General features: G+C 46.5%; 1 protein-coding gene across 1 annotated transcript in view; it reads left to right on the top strand.

The window, feature by feature from the left end:
* LOC120223060 (contactin-associated protein-like 3) overlaps positions 1-22,844 on the top strand; it is a 188,481-nt gene that overhangs the window by 35,267 nt on the left and 130,370 nt on the right. The window contains exon 3 of the mRNA XM_039221109.1: positions 10,097-10,290. Coding sequence (XP_039077040.1) covers positions 10,165-10,290 — 126 coding nt within the window. The 5' untranslated portion in view covers positions 10,097-10,164. The remainder of the gene's footprint in view (positions 1-10,096; positions 10,291-22,844) is intronic.

Raw genomic sequence — 22,844 nt, 5'->3', positions numbered from 1 at the left:
GGAATTTATTTATTTTTATTTTTATTTTCTAAATGTTTTATTTATTTCTAGGCGAGAGAGAGAGAGACAGCCTGAGCAGGGGAGGGTCAGAGAGAGAGGGAGTCACAGACTCCAAAACAGGCTCCAGGCTCTGAGCTGGCTGTCAGCACAGAGCCCGACGCAGGGCTTGAATCCACGAACCGCGAGATCATGACCTAAGCGAAAGTCGGACGCTTAACCGACTAAGCCACCCAGGCGCCCCGCTCCTGGAATTTATTTTTGAAGTCTCTTTTCGGGTTACTCTAAAGTTCCCATTTTGACATTCTGGAGTTGGGTTCCCAATAATCCGTTGCACAAAACGCCCACACTGATGCAATGCACACTACTATTTTATCCAAAGGGACATCAGTTGCTGAAAAGTTAGCATCCCTAAATGCCTGAATGTGTAATTTTTCAAAACTTGTAGATTTTAAGAAGTAAATATTAGACACCTACATTTATTCATGTACCTGCTTCAGAAAATTGATGCCATTAGATAAAAATGTCAAGTCCTTGAAAATTGGGTTTGATCATTCATATTGGCAGATTTTGTTTCCATCAATACTAAATTGAATATTTCCTAAAATTACAAGTTATCTAATATTTTTATGCAAAATCAAGTTTGCAGTGTCAATACGAACATGCTTGACTTCATATCTGTCTCTGTACTCCAGGTTTATCCAGACAAAGGTTAATTAACAAAAACAACCCCCCCACCCAACTATGTTCTAGTAAGCTGTGTTGGACTCGTATCCTGCATTTTGCTTGTAAAATAGCCTTCTGTGTTTTTCCAATTATTGTTGCTCTGGTTGACCCTTCATCAGGCTGGCTCAGTAGTACCGAAGAGGTTGTTTTCCAGCTCTGGACGCCATGTTCTTGTCAGTCATGCGATCTGTAAGCGCAGGCATGATGGTGAGATGTGTGGTCTTGCCAGAAGCTATTAGAAATTGACTAGGAAGAAACATACACCCATATTGCCCTCCCTGTTTGCTCGCCCCAGATGCTTGCATGACCAATCACTTTGAGACAGACAGACTGCTCTGTTCTTCACCCAGATGCTGAAAATCATGGGCTTTCATGCAGCGAGTTACCACATTGGTGATAATGCAGTGAGATTGCTTGAAACTTACCTTTATTGGGGCACCTGGGTGGCTCAGTCAGTTAAGCGCCCTTCTCTTGATTTCAGCTCAGGTCATGATCTCACACTTTGTGAGATCAAGCCCCGTGTCAGGCTTCATGCTGACGGCACAGGACCTGCCAAGGAATCTCTCTCTCTCCCTCCCCATCTCTCTGTCCCTCTCTCACTTTTTCTCACTTTCTCTCTCTCTCTTAAAATAAATAACCATTAAAAAATAAATAAACTTGGGGGAACCTGGGTAGCTCAGTCAGTTAAGCGTCCAGCTTCGGCTCAGGTCATGATCTTGCTGTTTGTGAGTTCGAGCCCCGCGTGGGGCTCTGTGCTGACAGCTCAGAGCCTAGAGCTGCTTCAAATTCTGCGTCACCCTCTCTCTCTGTGCCCCTCCCCAGTTTGCACTCTGTCTCTCTCACTTTCAAAAATAAATAAACATTAAACATTTTTTTAAAAACTTGATCAAAAATGGCATTTCAGAATACTACATTGCTTATTGCACACAGAAGGTAAATAGGGACAAACTGAACTGATCAGGTGTTTTCTTTTCTTTTTGTGTTTTCCATCCTTCCCATATTGAAACACTGAGCACATAAAACCCAGCCTGTGTTACCTGCGGGCAGAGCCAGGAAAGATTTTGTCTAAAGATGCCAATACAGTTCAGGGCTGAGCATTTCAGAGCCTATTCTCAGTGCTATACTATTTATTTCTCAGCAGTGGAGTTCAGTGACAAGTACAAGTTTGTACTGGAGGCTTTAGCGAGATAAAGAGAAATGATTACATTAGGAAAAATGCTTAGATACGCTTTCTTATAACATGGGGCCTCAGATTACTTGAACTCTGCAGTATTCTAAACATGATGCAGAAGCCCTTGATTTTTAACAAAGAAAAGGTTTTTAAAAATTGAAAGAGTAAATAAAGTAAAAAAGTGCCAAGTCCTGACATGCATCAGAATATTACATCAGAAAGGTTTGATGCAAATCTCATATAGTCAACTTTTCTGTCCTATTTTTTTCATTAAATTGCAGTTCCTGTATATTCCTATTTTATTTTCAGGCCAGGAGGCTGAGGGGACCTGGCCAGGATCCCCAGATGATAGACTGAGCAATTCAAATTGCAGTGGAGGGTCTTGCACACCAGATTTTTAAAAAAATTTTTAATGTTTTATTTATTTCTGAGAGAGAGAGAGACAGCGTGAGCAGGGGAGGGTCAGAGAGAGAGGGAGATACAGAATCTGAAACAGGCTCCAGGCTCTGAGCTCGCTGTCAGCACAGAGCCCGACGTGGCGCAAATCTATGAACCGTGAGATCAGGAACTGAGCCGAAGTCGGTCGCTTAACCGACGGAGCCTCCCAGGCACCTCGCACACCAGATTTTTATAAGGGGACACAAAAGAACTGGGAAAGTTTTGCCTCTGGACATCAGATTCTGATTTCTGTTTCTCTGTTCTCCTTAAAGGTTTTTAGACCTACTAGGGCTAATACACATCCTCTTTTTTTTTTAATTCTTATGTATTTATTTATTTAAGAGAAAGGCAGAGTGTGAGTAGGGGAGGGGCAGAGCAAGAGGGAGAGACAGAGAATGAACAGGGGAGGGGCAGAGAGAGAGGGAGACACAAAATTCAAAGTAGGCTCCAGGTTCTGAGCTGTCAGCACAGAGCCCAATGTGGGCTTGAACTCATGAACCATGAGATCATGACCTGAGTGCAAGTCAGACACTTAAGTAACTGAGCCACCCAGGTGCCCCATACACATTCTCTTTTTAAACCATAATTCCATTCCCTTCCCTTCCCATCCTTTTATCTTTCTTTCCCCTCCCTTCCTTCTCTCCTCCCCTCCCCTCCTCTCTTCTCCTCTCCTTTCCAAAATAACGTTGCAGATGCGCTGTGGATACTGAGTGCAGTGGGCAGGCCAAACATAACAGCATCGATGTAAATTATGCCCAGGTACTGAGGCACAGAGCACTGTCTCGGTGGCCGTGCAGCTTTATTAAATCACAGCTTGTCTAAAATGCAAGACGGCGGCCTGTGGGAAGAGAAGCCCACGCAGCAGGGTGTGCGCAGACCCTAGTGTAGACTTGTCCCACGGACCGCACGCAGAGCTGCTCTGATCCTCCCACTGCCCTCCGCGAGCTCCAGAGTCTCCAGGTTCCTACCATGGAATCGATGGTACTTGATGAGACAAACCAGAACAAACCCAACATTTTCCTGTGTTGCCCAGCGACCCTCAGGGAGGTGGAGTTGGTCAGTTTCTCTGCCACGCAGCCCAAACTGTGGAATTACCCTGGGGGAAGGCCGTCCTCCCTCTCTTCCAGATTCAGTAGCCTCTAATGGGTGGGTGAGTGTCCCCTGGAGATGCTCGGATTTGTGGGTGCTTTTCGTGCCGTCTTCGAGACTGAGTTTGGGTCTTGCCTGCCTGGGGCTGGATGGTGGGAGGGCCTCACGCTGTTGTCTGTGAGGGTAGGTTGTTGGCTCTTAACCCTGCGGGTTAGCTGGCATCCTCTCCGAAGCCCATGGTGCTTTCTTGGCAAGGCCACACTCCCTGGGTCATCTGTCCCTTGAGAATATACATCCCGTGTCACTTCCTGTCTCCCTGAAATCTGACGGTGAGTCTCTCCTGGCTTCCGGCCTGAGCCCTCCATCACAGGTTTAATGTGCTCTTGCTAAGTTGACCTTCTGTTTGGATCGAGTCAGACTCTCATTTTAACTTCTGTGTCCCCTTTTGATGGCCAGTGGGGAATTCTGGGTCACCATGCTGAGGGGAAAAACATCGCATGGTTTTCTCTGGCAACGTAGGCCCAGAAGTGACCTGTCACTTTGACTCATGGCTTGTTGGCCAGAGCCGGCCACGTAGCCTCATCCCTCTGCAAGGGGCCTGGACTGCAGCTTCCCCCCTGCCCAGAAGGGAGGAAGCAGGCGATGTTTGGCAAAGGTGTAGCGACGGCATGGCCCCTGCCAGCGCATCTGCCAGAATTCCAGGGGAAGCCACGCCAAAGCCTGTCCTCTGCTTTTTGCTTATTCCTCTCTCTTTTCTTGGCCCCTGGGGCTTCAGTCCTGAGCAAGGTGTCTGGCCCCCTACTTTCACTTGTCCTCCACCCCCTCTCTTTCCAAGGCCCCCCAGTTCCCACCTTCTCTTCCTGCCCCACACCAACTGCACACACATGGGGTTTCCTGCTTTCCGAGCTGTTCTTTGCCCTCCTGGCTTCTCTAGGGCTCAGCGGTATAATGGTCACTGGCCACCAGGATTTGCTGGACGAAAAGAGTGAAAAACAGAGCAACTTAACTTTTCAGAGTTATTTCTAGTGTTTATAATCGGCACAGTAAGTGCCTCACGGTGGCCAGAATTTCGCCATGAGAGTTTTCCTTTTTCCGAGAGTACGCAACTTCGCACCTAGTGTGTGGCAGCCTTCCTCAGGGCTTACCGCATTCTAAAATAGTTGTCCAGAAAGTCTAGTCTGGGCTCTTTTCAAACTAATTCACTTTTTATATCACTCACAATACACAGAGAGGTTCGTGAAAGTTATTTATTTAACAGTATGTACCTTTTTTTTTTTTAAAGTTTATTTATTTTGAGAGAAAGAGAGAGAGCGCAAGAGTGTGAACAGGGGAGGGGCAGAGAGAGAGAGAGGGAGAATCCCAAGCAGGCTCTGCACTGTCAGCACAGAGCCCAATGTGGGCCTTGAACCCACAAATGGCGAGATCATGACCTGAGCTGAAATCAAGAGTCGGACGCATAATTGACTGAGCCGCCCAGGCGCCCCAACAGTATGTACCTTTGACATACACCATGATGTCTTCGTCCACTGAACTTTTGAATACGCGTCATTCCTACAGAGGCGTATTTTGTCTGATCCCCTCATACGCGCCTCCAGGGTCTCCCATCCACCCACATTCAGCTGTATTGCCCCTTCTATGGGTTTCCTTTTTTTTCCCCCCGTGCCAGGCCCCTGGTGAAAGTGCACCTGCTAAATGACCTTCCTTTCCGCCAGTGTGGTAAGGTCCCATTAGCAGTCTTTCATGAGGGACCCGGGATCCCTAATGGTCCCTAGATGCCATGTTAAAATCAAAGCACCCGGGAGTCCTGAACTGCACATGTCTATTGTGAGACAGGAAGATCAGAGCCCGAGACAGCGGCTGGTGGGCCTCTCGGTGGGCCCCGTGGCCAGCGGCTCCGTGGCTCTGCAGACACCTGCCCGGGCTAGGGGTGGCCTGGGTGGTGGTGATTCAGGGGCCCACTATTCTCACGATTCTTGCTGCTCGGCTCTCTTTGTTGCCACGTTTCGTCTAAGGAGATTCAGTGGAGCAGGCTTTGCTCTGACATGTTCGAGTGCCTTCCTTTGCCCCCAGCCCTAGGTGCTGCCTGCCAGCACATTTACATGGCTCCGAGCTTGCTTGGGCCTCATCCTTCTCGCATTCACTAGAGCACCCTATTTGGCAGAACAGGTAATCTCTACGTGACTCTTCATCTGAGGCTTACAGTGCGCTTACAGATTGTTATGAATTAAGCCGTACGACATCCTTAAAGAAAATGTAAGTTTTAGCCTCAATGGAATTCTTTTCCAGAGGCATTTGGCTGACTGAGCCGCAGCAAACGGGCGGATAATTTAGTCTTCTTGGTTTTATTTCTGAGCATCTCATCCTTGCATCTGCTGACATGATCCTGCACCATATTTAATTCTTAAAAAAGGAGAAGTGCCTTGAGAAAAGCAGTGGAAATTCCTGGGGAGGGGTGGGGGTGGTGCACGGTGCCTGCACCCCTGCCCTTCCTGGCGGCGTGGACGCAGCAGAGTGAGGGCCCGCTGTTCCCACTGGCCTCGACGATCGACTGCTCTCCTGTCTGTTCTGGATAACTCTGGGGACCTCTGGAGTGATGCTTTCATGGAATTAGGACACATGCACACTTGGCACCGCTTGTCAACATGGAGAGTTTGCGGGACCTGCGGGAGCTCAGTGCCACATTGTATTTGGTCGTAAATGAGGGACGGATGACGTGTTCAGTGGTGACGGGCTTGCTGGGCAATTCTGGTTCTACTTCCAGGGGGGAGGTCAGCAGACCCCTCCTCCAGTCTTATCAATGCAGAGCTCCAAACAAATAAGAACTGAAAAGCCTCAGGTTGACTCAGATCTGAGTGCTTCTCGAGTGTAAACGTTCTTTTTTTATTATTATTTTTAATGTTTTTATTTATTTCTGAGAGAGAGAGAGGGAGACACAGAATCTGAAATAGGCTCCAGGCTCTGAGCTGTCATCACAGAGCCCAACGTGGAGCTCGAACCCACGAACTGTGAGATCATGACCTGAGCCAAAGTTGGACACTCAACTGACTGAGCCACCCAGAAGCTCCGAAACATTCCTTTAAAACTCTGTCAGGAATATTTGTGAGCCCAGCAAAAGGAAACACAGAGTCTCTGTAGGATTTTGTTTATTTTACGCAGAAAGAGCAACATGCTTGGTGCCTGTGACTTTCCCCTTAGGGATGCGCTTTTTGGGAAATGTCCCTCCCCACTTGCCACCCACCACCTCCTGCCTCTCCCCGTCCCCACCCCTGCTCAGGCTGCTGGCAGCATGCAGGAAGCACTGGGCGAGGGGGCCTGGAAGGGGATCGGAGCCCACATAGGCAGGCAACATCTGCAGGGCTGTGACCCCGGCTTCAGCGTGTCAAGCTCCAGGATCTCTGAATGGGGAGATCAGGGGGTGTCTGAGTGCCGGCCCTTCTCCCCGGGGGTCACTCTGCTGCTCTTCCCTCTCGGCCTGTGGCCCCTCATTCACCTGAAAGTTACACCCCGTGGTGACCATGCCTGTCTCCCAGCGCACTGTAGTGTAAGGGAGGAAGAGTACTGGGTGCACAGCACCTCTTCTGGCCGGGTCCTCCTTACAGCCCCGACACCCCCCTCCCCACATGTGCCCGAGGGGCTAGAAGGCTATTTTGCAATCCAGGCATTGGACCCTTGCTGTGTGCAAGTCGGGGCCTCTGGATATGTGTTCCGTGGTATGAATTGGGACACTTTATTCAGTAAGGGGCTGAGGCGGGGGAGAGGCAGGTGGCCATGGAAAGACAGTGCACGGTGCCCGCGGGAGGGAGTGCACGGCAGCCCACGCCGTCACCCGGGGTGACCTGGGGGTGACCCGGGACCCTGTCCGCTGTGAAGTGAGCTGCCCAGGATGTAGTTAATCAGAGAGCCTAATGTACATACCAGGAGCACCTGCAGTGCTCAGGCTCTGTCTCCTGTAGGTAACGGTAGGTGTTGAAGGCTGCTTGGCATGTGGGACAGGCTGGAGGGCAACATTCTGGAAACTTCTGATATGTTTGCTCCCTTGTGCGCTTCTACATGGGCAGTACCACGCGCATGACATTTCCTGGCTTCAAGAGAGACTAAAAATGACACAGGAAGATTACGAACTGCAAAACTGGTATCGTTAGTACCTTCTTTAGAACTTCACTCCCAACCCGCTGGAGCTGGCAGGCAGGACAGTAAGCGGTTTCTCGGAGGTTTGAACTGATTCATTGAGAATTCCCAGTGTGGAGTCTCCAAGGTAAAATGATCAGCTAAATGCCGACCCCTAGGATTTCACTTTAGTTCTGTGACCATCATACAACCACACACAAGGGCAGAGTAAGTTCCCAGGACTGTGAGCTCACTCTCAGCCAGAATCCAGAAGGAGGGGCGCCGGGGTGGCTCAGTCGGTTAAGCATCAGACTCTTATTTTCGGCCCAGGTCGTGATCTCATGGGTTGGAGCCCCAAGTCAGGCTCCACACTCTTAGCACAGAGATTGGGATTCTCTCTCTCCCTCTCTCTCTCTGCCCTTCCTCTGCTCTCTCTCTCTCTCTCTCTCACACACACACACACACACACACACACACACACGCACACACACAAAATGAATAAATAAACTTAAAATATCTGTAGAATCAGGAAGGACTTCCATTTCTCAACGATTAGTGGGACCCTCGCACCTAGCAGTAGAACCACAGGAGTGCTGGGTGACAGCCAGTCTTGTCATCAGAGACAAGGGAAGACTGAGGAACTGTCCCAGGTTGGAGGACATGAAGGAGACACGGTGGCTAAATAGGATGCTGGTGCAGACACAGGGAGTTAGGGGGGAAACTGGGGAAACCAAAATAAAGTTCATGTCATTGCTGCTGTACCCGTGTAGATATCTTAGTTTTAATGTCTATTTGTTTATTTTGAAGGCAGCAAGCACGAGTTGGGAAGGGACAGAGAGAGAATCCCAAGCAGGCTCCACACTGTCAGCACAGAGCCCGACATGGGGCTAGATCCCGTGAACCATGAGATCATGACCTGAGCTGAAATCAAGAGTCAGTCTCTTAACTGACTGAGCCCCTCAGGCGCCCCTGTAAATACCTTAGTTTTGATAAAAGACCCATGGTCATGTAAGATGTTAACTTGAGGGCAACCTGGGTAAAAAGCGGACGGGAGTCCTCTGTACCACGTTTGCAGCCTTACTGTCCATGGGAGAATATTTCAGAATAAAGAGTTAAGAAGTGCATTACAGAACAACTGAAATCGCAGCATATTTAGGATTCTGAGTCCAAGCGAAAGACATTGCGCTTGTGGTACATCGAGAGGAAAATGTGGGATATTTGCAAGATGATTCACTGCAGGAAAACGGGCAAGTCTTACAAAGCATCTGGGTCCTAAAGAAGGTGGAAGCTATAGATTTTGCTGAAGGCCGTACACCGAGTGCTGCTGGTGGAAGACGCGGTGAAGGGGTGGACGCGCTCACCTCCTAGCGACGCCCCCACATACCCTGATGCTAGAGCCCCCCTTCCGTTCCCCTCCGAGCTGTCGTGTGACCACGTCACACCCCTCCGGACACACACCTGGTCCTGGTGGCTCTACCGAAACTGAGTGTGGACGTCAGTCGGAGGTCCTGATGAGAAGATAGTAAGTGTTGTCTCATGCATTAGACCTTATTACGAGGACCTCAAGCTAGGCGTCGGGGCAGTGGGGGAAATGAAAAGAAAACCACTTTTGTCATATTAGGGATGGTTTGCATCACACGTGTTTTCTAGACATGGATAAGTAGCAAAATATGAATTCCAGAAGGCGTTTCAAACCTGCTTCCCAATTTTATTTCGCACATTCATTTAAAATCAAGAAAACTCCACATGACCTCTAAATCCAAATTCCAAACTCATGTTTCTGTTCAACTGGAAGCCCCAAATAGGGCAGCACCACGCCTTCGGGTGCCTCTGATTTTCTGTTTCTCATCAGCACAGGACAAAACCAAGCCAGTGATTTCTGCTCTGCACCTGTTGTCTCAAAACCAGAGACGGTCCTTGCCTGTCACTCACTCTGGGCTCTCCCTTTACCTCCCTGCTGCCTTTCAGGGCTCTCTCCCTGCACAGAGCAACCTTTCCCTCCACCCCTGCCACGTAGCATTTCGAATCGTTCTTTGAAACGTCTGTTTCTTGCATGATTCTGTGAGCATCTTGAGTGTAAGGTTGTGCCCTTGCCCTTTCCTTATCCCAGTATTTAATACTACACTTCCTCGCCTTGGGATTCCAGAATTAAGTTCTTCAAGTTCTACCATGGTCTGAGCATTTTCCTTTAGGTCCAGCCAAGGGTAGGTCATACATCAAGGCCAGTAAAGACACAGATCTGAGCGCTGATACAGTAGGTTCAGCAATACACCTGTCACGTTAAGCACTTTCACTTAGTGGGAACCACCAGCGCATGAGGGGTTTTGAGCCAAAAACCCAAGTGATTTATGTAGGATTCTTCTATTTGCTTAACCCGTAGTTTTGTGTGTGTGTGTGTGTGTGTGTGTGTGTGTGTGTGTGTGTGTGATTAAGAGCAGTTATATGTTCCAGAATTTGAAACTATGGTTTTTGTAACTTTTACTTACGATCCCCTTCTTACGGGATAATATAGATCTCAAAGATTTCTTTCCCTTACCATTTTTTCCCTGTTTCTGTTTCCACAAAAAGGGGCTGGTGGCTGGTCTCCACTTGTGTCCGATAAATACCAGTGGCTGCAGATCGACCTTGGAGAGAGAATGGAGGTCACAGCTGTGGCCACCCAGGGAGGATATGGGAGCTCGGACTGGGTGACCGGCTACGTCCTCATGTTCAGTGACGGTGGGAGGAACTGGAAGCAGTACCGGCGAGAAGAAAGCATCTCGGTACGTTCCTCCCTGAAGGCCGTCTTGTGCCAAATCCTGCATGTTGCTGCAAATCTGTCAGATCAAGTATAGAAATGGAGCCTCCAAAATTACTCGAAAAGTCTTTCCAAGCGACTGTAAGGCACATGTGGCATTTTACAATGTGCTGCCCATGTATAATTTATGAAATAAGTAAAAGTGAAACAATTTTGTGTAGTGGAATATTGAAAATGCCTTCCCATCACTCCTTAACATAGTGTGAAATCTAAGGGATAAACCACAGACAACCTACTCTACTGTGTGTTGCATAACCCGGGAGCTGGTAGCGCCTCGGCGCTGTTCAGTTAAGTAAATGCATTCTTCTGTGTCCACTGATTCAGCAAGGTTTATGGAAGACCCCAAACATTTAAAAATATGTGTAATGGACGGTCTCCCTATGGACATGTTGGGGCACAGAACAGGAAATGGTGTACTTGTGTGGCCCTTGTGATTCCTGAGCGGTCTATCTCTGGGATCTTCGGAATCATAATTATTTCACATCAGTGACCTAGTTTCGACTCTGATTACATATTGTGTTTCTTTTGGAAGAATCAAATTTTCTTGCCTTTTTAAAAAACATTTAAATATTTTAAGAGAGAGTGTGTGCATGCATGAGCAGAGAAGGAGGGAGAGGAAGAGAGAGAGAGAGAGAGAGAGAATCTCAAGCAGGCTCTATGCTGTCAGTGCAGAGCCCGATGTGGGGCTCAGTTTCACAAACCGTGAGATCATGACCTGAGCTGAGATCAAGAGGTGGACACTCAGCTGACTCTAAGCCAGCCAGGTGCCCCTTGCCTGACTTTTCGACTATTAAAATATATGAACTTTATTATCTAGGTAGCATTTTGTGTCTGTAAATCATGATCTGTCCTGAATGAGAAGCTCTGTGTGCATTCGCACTTGGCTGGTGGGGCAGCTGATGGGGGGCCTGGGGCAGAAGATGTGTCAGCTGGAGAAGGAATCCTTCCTTTCTTATTATTGAAAATGCAGTTTAGATGGTCGCCAGGGGCCAGGAGAGCAAGGAATGGAGAGTGAGTGGTGAGTGGGGACAGAGTTTCAGTTTAGAAGATGGAAAGTTCTGGAGATGCAGGGAGGGGGTGGGCACACAACAGTGTGGATGTTCATGCTGTAGAACCGCACACTTGAAAGTGTCCAAAGTGGTAAATTTTATATTGTGACTATTTTACCCACAATAAAAAAAAGTATACAGTTTAGCTTCCATTTAATTTAGGCTAAGAATATTATGTAACTCTTTTTTTAATATATTTTTAAAATGTGTATTTAAAATTTTTTTTAATGTTTATTTGTTTATTTATTTATTTTGAGAGAGAGAGACAGACCGTGATGGGGGAGGGGCAGAGAGAGAGGGAGGCACAGAATACAAGACAGGCTCCAGGCTCTGCACCGTCAGTGCAGAGCCTGATGTGGGGGGCTCGAACCCACCAACTGTGAGATCATGACCTGAGCTGAAGTTGGACACTTAACCGACTGAGCCCCCCAGGCACCCTGGACATTACGTAATTCTTAAAAATTTTTCTCATTATGGTAGGAGGAAAAGTATCAGCTAAGAAGCCATCACTTGTTAGCAGATAACTTAGCTATAACACTAACCAGCAAGAAAATGATAATATTCCCCTCATTTGCCCCTAAATTGCTCCCGTTTGCACTTCCTTAGAACTCTGTTATTCAGTATAGCTTCATAAACTATGGTCTATTTAATTTTTTATCTCTGGACCTCTTAATAGTTCATCAATATGTGTTGATTTAAACTGAATTAAGAACTAGACAGTTGTGTTAACATGAGGTAAAAAAGCAGAATAGGAGAAAATTTGGGCTTTTAGGGCTGGCTGACTTCCCAAACCAGCAGTTGCCAAGTGTGTGAGCAGAAGTAGATATTGATGTTGAGTTAATTCTAAGAACACCAGGTCCAATGCAGGGTTAAGATAAACATTAATTAAGAATGAATAACAGTTAGGGGGGCCTGGGGAGCTCAGTCGGTTGAGCATCTGACTCTTGTTTTCTGCTCAGGTCAGGATCCCAAGGTCATGTGATTCAGCCCTGTGTCGGGCTCTGTGCTGACAGATTCTGTTAAGATTCTCTCCTTTTTGTCTCTCTCTCCCTCTTTCTCTCTCCCTCCCTCTGCCGTCTCCCCCACTTTCACTCTCTCTCTCTTACAGAAAAGAAGAATGAGTAACAGTTAAGCTTAATGAAGCATCTACTTATATAGAGAACTTTTATTCAAAATTAAGTCTTGTTTTTTGAAATCAGGTAACTGATAGCTAATGCATACCTATTTTTTATTTCAAGTTTTTTTAAGTTTATTTATTTATTTTGAGAGAGGGAGAGAGAGAGGGAGAGAGAACACCCATCGGGGGGGAGCAGAGAGAGTTGGGAGGAGAGGATACCAAGCAGGCTCCACACTGTTAGCACAGAGCCCAATACAGGGTTCACACTCACAAATATGAGATCATGACCTGAGTGGAAATCAAGAGCCTGACACTTAACTGACTGAGCCACGTGGGTGCCCCTAATTTCAAGTTTGTATTTGAATTCTAGTTAGTTAACATGTATGATAAACTTGGCGGCAGGTGTAGAATTGAGTGCACACCTATTCTTACTTGTATTAACTACGGTTCATGGTTTTGCCCCCATCCCGCCCCAGTACATGGCTGAGAAAGGTGTGACAGTTCCCGCAGCTGAGCAGCTAGGGGGAACCATATCCAAGCATCACCATCTGGCACTTGGTGTCAAGGAGCCCCAGGGAAGTAGAGGCAGAGACAGTGGCGCTATTGATCCTGGACCACGCAGGTGAGGACAGATGCGGACCCCTGGGTCCTAACGGCCATCGTGCTGTAAAGACCTACAGCGTGTGTGGTGGCCTACTTCCCACTCTTGGGGACCTGGAGGCCTGCCTTCCTCCTCTGCATCCCTGGAACTTCACGGTGCTTGGGACTGAAAGTCGGGAGGTGTTTGCTAGATTCGTGCGGGTGTGGAATTTCCCTTCCGGCAGGACGTCGCTCTTGAGCTCTTGAAGCCCTTGGTCTCAGCTCAGGGGTCTTGGACGCTCCATTGCAATGATTTCTTCTGCATCTTGATCTCCGTTGGGAAAGGCGCCTCATCCTTGCCTCTTTGTCCATCACCAAGGCCTAAATGGATTCATTTCCTGCTCTGGGCCTGACTGTATACCGTTGACCCTGACAGAAGGAAGTCACACCAGCTGAGCATTATGAGATTGTGCCTACAGTTTCTGGGAAAGGCTCAGGCTGGTTGGGCCGCTCTCTGGCCCTCCCACGTAGAGCCAGCGGCTCTTAACGATAAGTAAAGCGCATACCCTACCTGAGGCTTGACCCATTCTTCAGGGTGTGGTTTTCCTTATGGGTCACTGACATTAATCGGAGAGTGAATGTAAGATTCTAAAAAATCCCCTTGAAATGTTGACACTCTTTATTAGCGGAAGTAATACTGCCATTTTCTTAGTCTTGCACGGCCACTGTACCAAGTTCCTAGACACCTCGTGGCCTAATGCAAGACAGAGCTGCTGCGTCAGAGTTTCTGCATGTCTGAGGTCCGGGTACACGTGGCTGGGTCCTCTGTGCGGGGTGTGAGAAGAGCTGCATTTCCTTTTTTTCCTGCGCAAGACTTCTCCTCCAAGGCGTCTGGAGAGCCCCAGGGCCCTCCTCAGGTTCTATGACTCGCTGGGGGACCCACAGGGCCAGTGTGTGGTTGTAAAACTGTGATTTGTAGAGGGTACAAAGCAAAATCAGCAAAGGAAAAAGGTGCATGGGGCGCGGTCCGAGGCAAACCAGGCATGAGCTTCCATGAGTCGTCTCTGCGTGGACACCTGTAGAACGTGCTGAATTCCTCCCCAGAAAGTTCTAGCAATCTACGTGAGGTGTCACCAACCGCGGAAACTCATTAGAGGCTCAGCAGCCAGGGTATTCATGTGGGGCTGGTCGCAGAGGCACCCTCTGCCTTCTAAGACCCCTGCAAGGAAGACGGTGTTGAGTGTAGACTACACTCTTCGCACAGACGTTAGGCACACTGAGCCGCTCTTACCACGAGGGGCTCGGGAACGGGCCGGCCTTGGGAACTGAATCAGTCTCGGTGACTTGGGAGTCCAGCCACTCCGTAAGGACGGGGTTCGTGGCCTCCCTCTGGCGTGGCTGTACCCAGGAGCTAGCCCTGCCCCTCGCTGTCCCGGGGCTCACTCCTGGCATGTATTTCCTCGTCCTGAAGGGCGGGCTCAGCACTCCGGGGAGGCGATCGAAAGGGCCGTCTGAGAACTCACGCCTGTGGTCATCGGAAGAGCCGGTGCCACCAAGGTCTCCATCTGCCCCACACTAGGGACCAAAGCTTCTGGGCTGTGGGTGGAGCCGTGTCAGGCTCTAGTGGCCACCCTGATGGGAGGGCCATGTTATCAAATCTCCTGTCCTTCGTCTCTGTCTCCTTCAGCCTTTGCTTTCTTATATGTTTCTCTGCGTTCCCCTCCTTATGCGGCACGTCTCTACTCCTGTCCTCTCCTTCTCTACGAGAGAGAGCACCGAGATGACCCTGGGCCCTATGGCTCCGCATGTGGCCCACGGGCCCTCAGCATCATCCGGGATCTCGATAGAAAAATGGAAGCTCAGGGGGGCTGGATCTGGCCCACTGAACCCGAATCTGCATTTTAACAAGATGCTCAGGGGATCCCGGAAGTGCTGACTGAGAGGACCAAGGGCATCGTTCTGCTCCTTCACCGTCTGTATGTGCCTGGCTCCCAGGGGATCGTGCCCCTGCTGAAGGACGCAGGTGTCCCACACAGTGTCAGCCTGTAGGACCCTTGCCCCAGTGTCCTGTGGCTGGAGGACACCCCTCTTCTCCCCAGTTGTCACCAACCTCATGGAACACAGCCCAGATGTCTTCTCGTTGCTTTTATTGACCAACCAAGCACTTAAAGTTAGTTCCATCTTTGAGAACTATGTTATTTCTTGAATCTGTACATTTTGCTTTAATTACAGCTTTATTCTTTCCATTATGAACTCATCAGAACTCAAATTCAAAGATTATATATTTGAATATTTGAATATATATATTTGAATTATAATATTATATATTATATATTCAAAGGATATATAATCCTTTGGGAATTCAAGATTGTGGTGTTACTCTGAATGCACTGCAACTTAGAATTTAAGTGGATTTTTCCTCCTGTGCAGGATATTTGTGTGAAAAAAGACATTCTTCTAAGAACAGACTGGTAGAATGTATTTGAAAAAACATAAGAAAAATTATTTGATATAAACATAGGATCGAGTATAAATAACTCTATTGAATATTTTCCTTGAAAAAAATGTGTATCAGAAGGTCCATAGCTGAAAATAAAAGAGAAATAGCAAACCATTTGAACCTTTATTCTACGTTGGGTAATTTATAACCTTAGCCAAGTAGAAAATGCAGACTAATTAGTGAGACTAATTAATATCGTATTGAAAGACACAACAACCTTACGATGCTCTGCAAGAGTGACAGAGGTGACCCCAAAGATTTAGGGTAGAAGAAATGACAAGGAAATGTTGGAAGCAAGACAGATGGGATGAGGGGGTGTTCATCGTATCTGCAGTGGTTTATTTGTTGGGGAGAAGGAGTTGATGTACAGATAACAAAATTTTCACCTTATTAAATCCAGATCACAGGTACCTGTGTGTGGGGGAAACATTTGAAATACTGCATAATAAAAAAAAAAAAAAAAAACCCGTAAAAAATATTGAATTCAGGTTTAAAAGAACCATGGCTGCTTGGTATAAATAGGAAGATCATGTGACCCATCTGTGATTTCAGAATAGAGAGGGATAAGAACCATGCAAATTATAGTAGGAACGACTTGAATCAGAAATAAAGACGAGCGTTTGTGTGCAGGGAAGTAGACACTCTGCTGTGTAGGAAGCTTTTGGGAGCAGAAGTGGAAATTCACCTGACGGAGGTTCATATTCTTTCAGTCATCTAAATATGTGCTGGTGTATCTCAGGTCTAGGTTAGTACATTTGTCATTGAGTTCATGACTCAACAGGTCCAAGCCTCGCATCACACGGGACGTTGCAGAGAGGGTCTGCAGGGTCCGGCGTGAGGCCCCAGCCAAGGCCGTGCCCACCAATTCCAAGTTCGGCTCTGAGACCGATTGGCTTTTAGCACAACGAACGGAAGCCACACTTCAATGATTTCTGTTATCGATCACTTCCGTGTACTCAGCCTTGTTGGGGACATGACTGCCTCCTTAGCCAGCCATCTCCTCACGTACAGCACATCCGTCACCACGGCAGCGACTCTGCGCCGTACTTTGGTACTTTGCGGATTGCGCTTACCACTGTGGACCACACTTGGATTTCCTGTGCGTGGCTCCCCCTCCTGGGCTCTGAGAGCCATTAGGTCAGGGATTGGCCTCCCCAGAGGCCCAGGCCTGTTACAGTTTCTCAGTAAAGGGCTGTGGGATTGAATTAAGGAAAAGTTGCTGTTCTCAAATAGACCGCAGCCAGATGGGTAGTGAAGGCATCTCGAAGCCTTAGCCAACCACGTGATGCTGCTGACGCAGCAGGAGGCTTTTGGTGCCAAATCTGAGTGTGAGAAGTTTAACGCTGGCTTCCCCACAAAGCTGTACACCCTGTTGGACCTAAGGTGGTCCCATCTGCCCTTAACTACAGGTGTCAGTGACAAGAAAGATAAACGCTGGATTCGATCTGTGGAAAAAGAGTAGAATTAGTGGAGCAGCTGGAAAGGTTGAGGCAGAGAAGAGAAAGGGCCTTGTGAGCTTTCAACACAAAGTAACCAAGGGCTCCCCAGAGGCGGGGTGACCTGTAACAATCGCCTGTTGTCCGAGCTCCCTGCTTTCTGTGCAGAACATCCTTCCTTCTTGGTCACTGACAACCTTCCACAACCCGGAAAGCTCCACGGTGTACCGAAATCGCTTAGACACACCCTTCTTTTTCATTTCTCACATATTCCTCTCTTTGACTACATTTACACATCTCGTGCCTATTTCACGTCCGTTCTGGAGTCCGAGACTAAGGCTTGTTTATCTCTATACCCTTGGTACCCACTTCACCACTTTGTACAAGTAATGATTTGGCTTACTTGAGTTGCCACACGTTATCACCTTGGGAGGGAGGGAAGTAGAATCTTAAATATGTAACAAGACAACTAGGAAATCTGAAGGCATAGTACAAATTACAGGTTTAGTTTTCATATAACCAAGTGGTTGCAGAAGTGGTGTTTTTAGCAATCCATGGAAATCAGGATGGAGTTTATGTAAAAGGTGTATTGTCAACCATAATACGAATGGAGTTTGGCAGAGTCACAGGGGAGATAGCTTGAAAAGTAGTATTATTTACTCATTAAAAGAACACAAAAATACTCCTTTTTGTCTTAAGCAAGAATTAAATTCTTAACAAAATAGCTCCTCCAGCAGCACAGTCATTGAAAGGAAATGGTGCTGAGCCCAGTCCTGGGGCAGGGGTGGTGGGAAGCAGGGGTGGGGGGAAGCATTTCCATCTGGGTCTCCTGGAACTTCTTCCTAGCCTGTTACAACTCGGGCAGCTCAGTTTCAGAGGCTGTTGTACTAACATCCAGTCTCCTGTGCAGTGGCGTCACCTCTGTGGACCCCGTGGCTCGCACGCACACTGCAGACACAGAGGCTGCAGAAATAGGGTGTGCACTTTGGTCTATCTGTGAAGGAGTTCCTGGGCCTATAGTTTTGACATAAAAGATTCAAAAGTGCCTTGGTGCCAGGCTGACTGGGGTCTTGAGGAAAGGGCCCCCGGGGAGGCGGAGGGGTGGAGAGCACTGCGGTGACACAGCTCCTGGTCACTCCCTTGGCGCCATGCATGGTGCCCCACGCCGTCTGCAGTTTGAACAGCTTTCTGCCCCTGATGCAGAGCACATTTTTAAATATGTCTGCCCAAAGGCAACAATGAAATAAATAATAATATTTTGCAAAAGAGGAGAACAGGCTTTGAGTATTTAAAAAAATGCTCCTGTCACGGGCTCAAAACTCTGAGCTGATGAGAATTTCTGATTAGCAGTCCTCAGACTTTCCGAGCAGTAAGGTCGGGACATCAGGTGAGAACCTGGATGTCATCCAAATATGTTCATAGGTCTCACATTGAGAGTGATGGTGGTGTAGCCCACGGGTCTGCAGACTTTTTCTGTAAAGGGACAGATAGTAAATACCTTCAGTGTTGTGGACCGCACAGTCTCTGTCATGGCTACTTAACTCTTCTGTTGTGTGAAAACAGCCACAGGCATTAGGTAAATGAACAACTGTGGCTGTGTTCTAATAACACTTTATTTACAAAAACATCCAACCAGCGGCCTTCGGCTCTGGCCTGCAGGTTACTCGATCCCTGGTTTAGTTCATTTTGTGTCTATTTAAGGTGTGAGGTAGGGATACGACTTTATTTATTTTTTCCAGATGGCTACTTCGTTGTTCCAGTATCATTTATTGAACTGTATGAAGCAGGAAATAGTATTAACACGGATGTGAAATGGATGCCTGTTCACCAATCTGAAGTAGATCAGCGCGTGTCAGCATTTCTGTGGTGAGGGCCCCGTGGGTGCGTTGTCTTCATAAACAGGCTGTGTTACTTAGGTCAAAAGTCGTCTTTCCCCTTATTTTTTGTTCATTTCTGGATAAAGTCCCAGACTTCTACTTCTGCCTTACTTCAGAACTTAGTCCCAGAGGGAATCAATTTGGGGTTTCCCTTGCTCTTGAGAATATAGAGGGTTTTCAAAAAACCTTTATGTCATATGACCTGAAGAGATGAATGTGTGAAGCCCTTTCTAAGTCTCTACCTCAAGGAATCAAGTACATTCAGGTGGAGAAGGAAATAATACAAGGGGCACAAAAATTAGAACTGAAGGTAAATTATCATTATATGCTCCTTGAGAACATCAAAAAATCTCCTGAGAAAATAAAATTTAAAAAATAACTCAGCAAAGTACTTCCTTATGAAAGTAATTTCCAAAATTAATTAACTTTTCATTATACCTACAAGTAATTAGGTAACAGATAAAGGAACCGTGGACCTCATTTATAATAGAATCACAAACAATAAAATTGACAGGAAATGCTCCAAAAAACATTTAAAACACCACAAAGAGGCATAAAAGAAAAGTGGGATTAATCCCTGTCCTTGGGTATCAGGACTTGATAGTGTAATAATGATGTATATTCATCCTAAACTAACCCTAAAGTGAAAGGAGTTTTTTCTGAATTTCATCTTAAAATGTTTACATGTGGGAAGAACCTGAAATTGGTAATAAGAACAGTATTAAAGGTAGTTATTCCTGGGAAGCTAGGAAAATGCCTTTATAGAGCTTACATCTAGCTGTTTGAAGCTACCTGATATTAATAATGTTTATATTAGCATATCCATGTGAAAATTAGTGACAAAACATAATAGCGTTCATTAATATATTTACAGAATTAGCATGAAGTAAAGGTGGCGTTTCAAATAAGTGATAAAAAATGGATTATTCAATAGATGATACTGGGACAAGTAGGTAGCCATCTGGAAAATATAACTAAAGCTGAATCTCTGCCTTAAATGCCAAAAATAGATACAATTTAAAAGAAGCCAGCCACAGAGAAAGGACTAGACACAATTAGAAAATGTTTTGTATTAATTATTGGAGAGAGCAGCTAAGAAAACCCAGATGCCACAAAAGAAAAGATCGACACATTTGATTAATTTAAAAGTGATGTGCAGAAAAAAATGCTGTCGGGAGATAACAAACCTTCATTGGGGGAAATTAAATATATATGACAAAGGACACGTTTTCCTAATTTACTTAATTTTTTTAAGTTTATTTATTTTGAGAGAGAGAGAGAGAGTGAGAGATGGGCTGAAGGAAAGGAGAGAGAGAGAATCCCAAATAGGCTCCACACAGTCAGCCAGTACAGGGCTGAACCCACGAACTGTGAGATCAAGACCTGAGTTGAAATCAAGAGTCGGACGCTTAACCGACTGAGTTAACTCAAGTCCTGAGCCACCTAGGCACCCCCAAGTTTTCTTAATTTATAAAACATTCTTAAAAATAAATGGGTAAGATTTAAAACATCATATAAAAATGGGTAAAGATATAAATAGACAGTAAACAAAATGAAACAGAGAGGCTTATGAATGCATGAAAAGGTATTCACTCTCACACACCCTTGCAGGGGCGAGGGGGTTTCCATAAAATTAAAATGTCTAAAGCTCCTGCTGTTCAGAGCTCTGAAGATGATGGTCCTAAAAGAGAGGTGCTTGAAGTCTCTTAGGTACGCTGTCTACACCAAGAAGAAACTTGATTTCTGGGGATGAATGCCAGAGAGACAGGGGAGGTGCCCGGAAGGGTCCCGTGACTGCAGTGCTCAAGCCCTTAGGATCTGTGTCAGGGTCTCTGCTGTCGCCCAGCACATAGATAAATTCCGATACCTCCATTTTATGGAATAATGTAGCATTGCATAGAATGAATGCATTCCTTTGAAAAGAGTGTGGTAAATCTATTTATTGATAATGAGCTTTAGGAAACATTGTTTTAAAGCAAGGTGCTCCAGGGGCGCCTGAGTGGCCCAGTTGGTTGAACATCCAACTTCGGCTCAGGTCATGATCTACTGGGGTTCGAGCCCCGCGTCGGGCTCTGTGCTGACAGCAGAGCCTGGAGCCTGTTTCGGATTCTGTCTCCCTCTCTCTCTGTCTCTCTGTCCCCCTCCTCAGCTGGCACGCTCTCTCTCTCTCTCTCAAAAATAAAACGTTAAAAAAATTTAGAAAATAAAGCAAGGTGCTCCTATTTAAAGTCCTATTTACATATCTATACTGTAAACATGTATGTAACATATACATGCATGTAAACATACGGAATAGTTCTGGAAAGATACACAATAAATTATTAATAGCATTTCTCACTCGGGTAAAGGGCTGGAGGCTAAAAATTCACAGTAATTGTCATTTTTAAACTACATGTGTGTATTACTGTTCAATCAAATACTTGGTATTGAAACAATTAAAAAAACAAAAAAATGCAGAATAGGTTTTCTTTTTATTGTGGTATAAAGCACAGAACATTAAATTCAGTGCCTTAGCCATTTTGGGGTATACAGTTCAGTAGTGCTGAGCACATTCACACTGTGCAGTACATCTCTACAAGCTTTTCATCCTATAAAATGGAAGGTCTGAACAACTTTGAACACAAATTCCCTTTCCCTTTCTCCCCCCAGCCCTTGGCAACCAACCACCTTTTTACTCTGTTTCTATGATTTTGACTACTTTATGTACTTAATGTAAGTGGGATCATTCAGTGTCTGTTCTTGGGTAACTGGCTTACTTCACGTGGCATAACGTCCTTGAGATTCATCCATGATGTAGCGTGTGACAGGATTTCCTTCTTTTTAAAGAATTTTTTTAATGTTTTTTATTTATTTTCAGAGAGAGAGAGAGAGGGAAATGAGCAAGCAGGGGAGGGCAGAGAGAGAGGGAGAGAGAGAATCCCAAGCAGGCTCCACGCTGTCAGCACAGAGCCCAGTGTGGGGCTCAGACCCATGAACTGTGACATCATGACCTGAGCCAAAATCAAAAGTCAGACGCTTAACTAGCTAAGCCACCCAGGCACCTCTCCTTTTTAAAGGCTACATAATAGTCCATCGTTGGTACACTGCGTTTTGTTTATCTGTTCCTGTGGTCTGAAATATTCATGTTTGTGTGGCATGAATATTCATGTTTGTGTCCCATGAATATTCATCTGCTTTAATCCAAACCCCCCAAGGTGATGATGGTATTAGTAGGTGGGACCTTCTGGAAGTACTTAGGTCATGAGAGTGGAACCCTCTTGAAAGGGACAGCATCTCATAAAAGAGGCTCAGAGAGACCCCTGCCTGCTTCTGCCCGGTGAGGACAGAAAGTGTGCAGCCCAGAAGAGCACCCTCACCCAGCCATGCGGGCATGCCAGTCGCAGACTGCCGGCCTCCAGAACTGTGAGCAGTTCAATATCTGTTGTTCATAATGCACCCAGCCTGGGGTGTTTTGTTATATTAGCCTGAACGGACTAAAATGTCAATTCATCCATCAATGGCCACTTGAGCTTCTACTGTGAATAATACTGCAATGCACATGGGTGTGCCCGTATCTCTTGGAGGTCCTGCTTTGAATTTTCTGGGGCAGGGGCATAACCCAGAAGTGTAATTGCTGGATGTGGTAATTCTATCTTAATTTTGTGAGGACCCTCTAAACTGGTTTCCACAGTGGTTGCGCTATTTTGCATTTCCAGAAAAAGTGCGCTAGTTCTCGTTTCTTTGCGTCCTCATCTGAATAGTATGTTTTTTTGGTTCTCTTACCCTTGAGATGTGTAAGGAGAGGCAATCCCACACGGACCCTGGGCGGCCCTCTGTGTCCTTGCTGGGCACGCCAAGAATGCAAGTCCTTGGCTGGGCCTTAATGCCGGCCATTCTCAAGGTGTCTTTGAGATTAGCAGTCTTGAGAGGTGAGGGGCTGCCTCCCTGTGACGAAGTAGAGGTTTGCTTCTTCTGCTCGCGG

The sequence above is a fragment of the Hyaena hyaena genome, unplaced genomic scaffold, assembly GCF_003009895.1.
Source record: "Hyaena hyaena isolate Hyena2069 unplaced genomic scaffold, ASM300989v1 scaffold_943, whole genome shotgun sequence".
In the NCBI taxonomy this organism is placed as follows: domain Eukaryota; kingdom Metazoa; phylum Chordata; class Mammalia; order Carnivora; family Hyaenidae; genus Hyaena; species Hyaena hyaena.
Note: the sequence above shows the minus strand (reverse complement) of the source record. Positions and strands in the feature narration are given on the sequence as shown.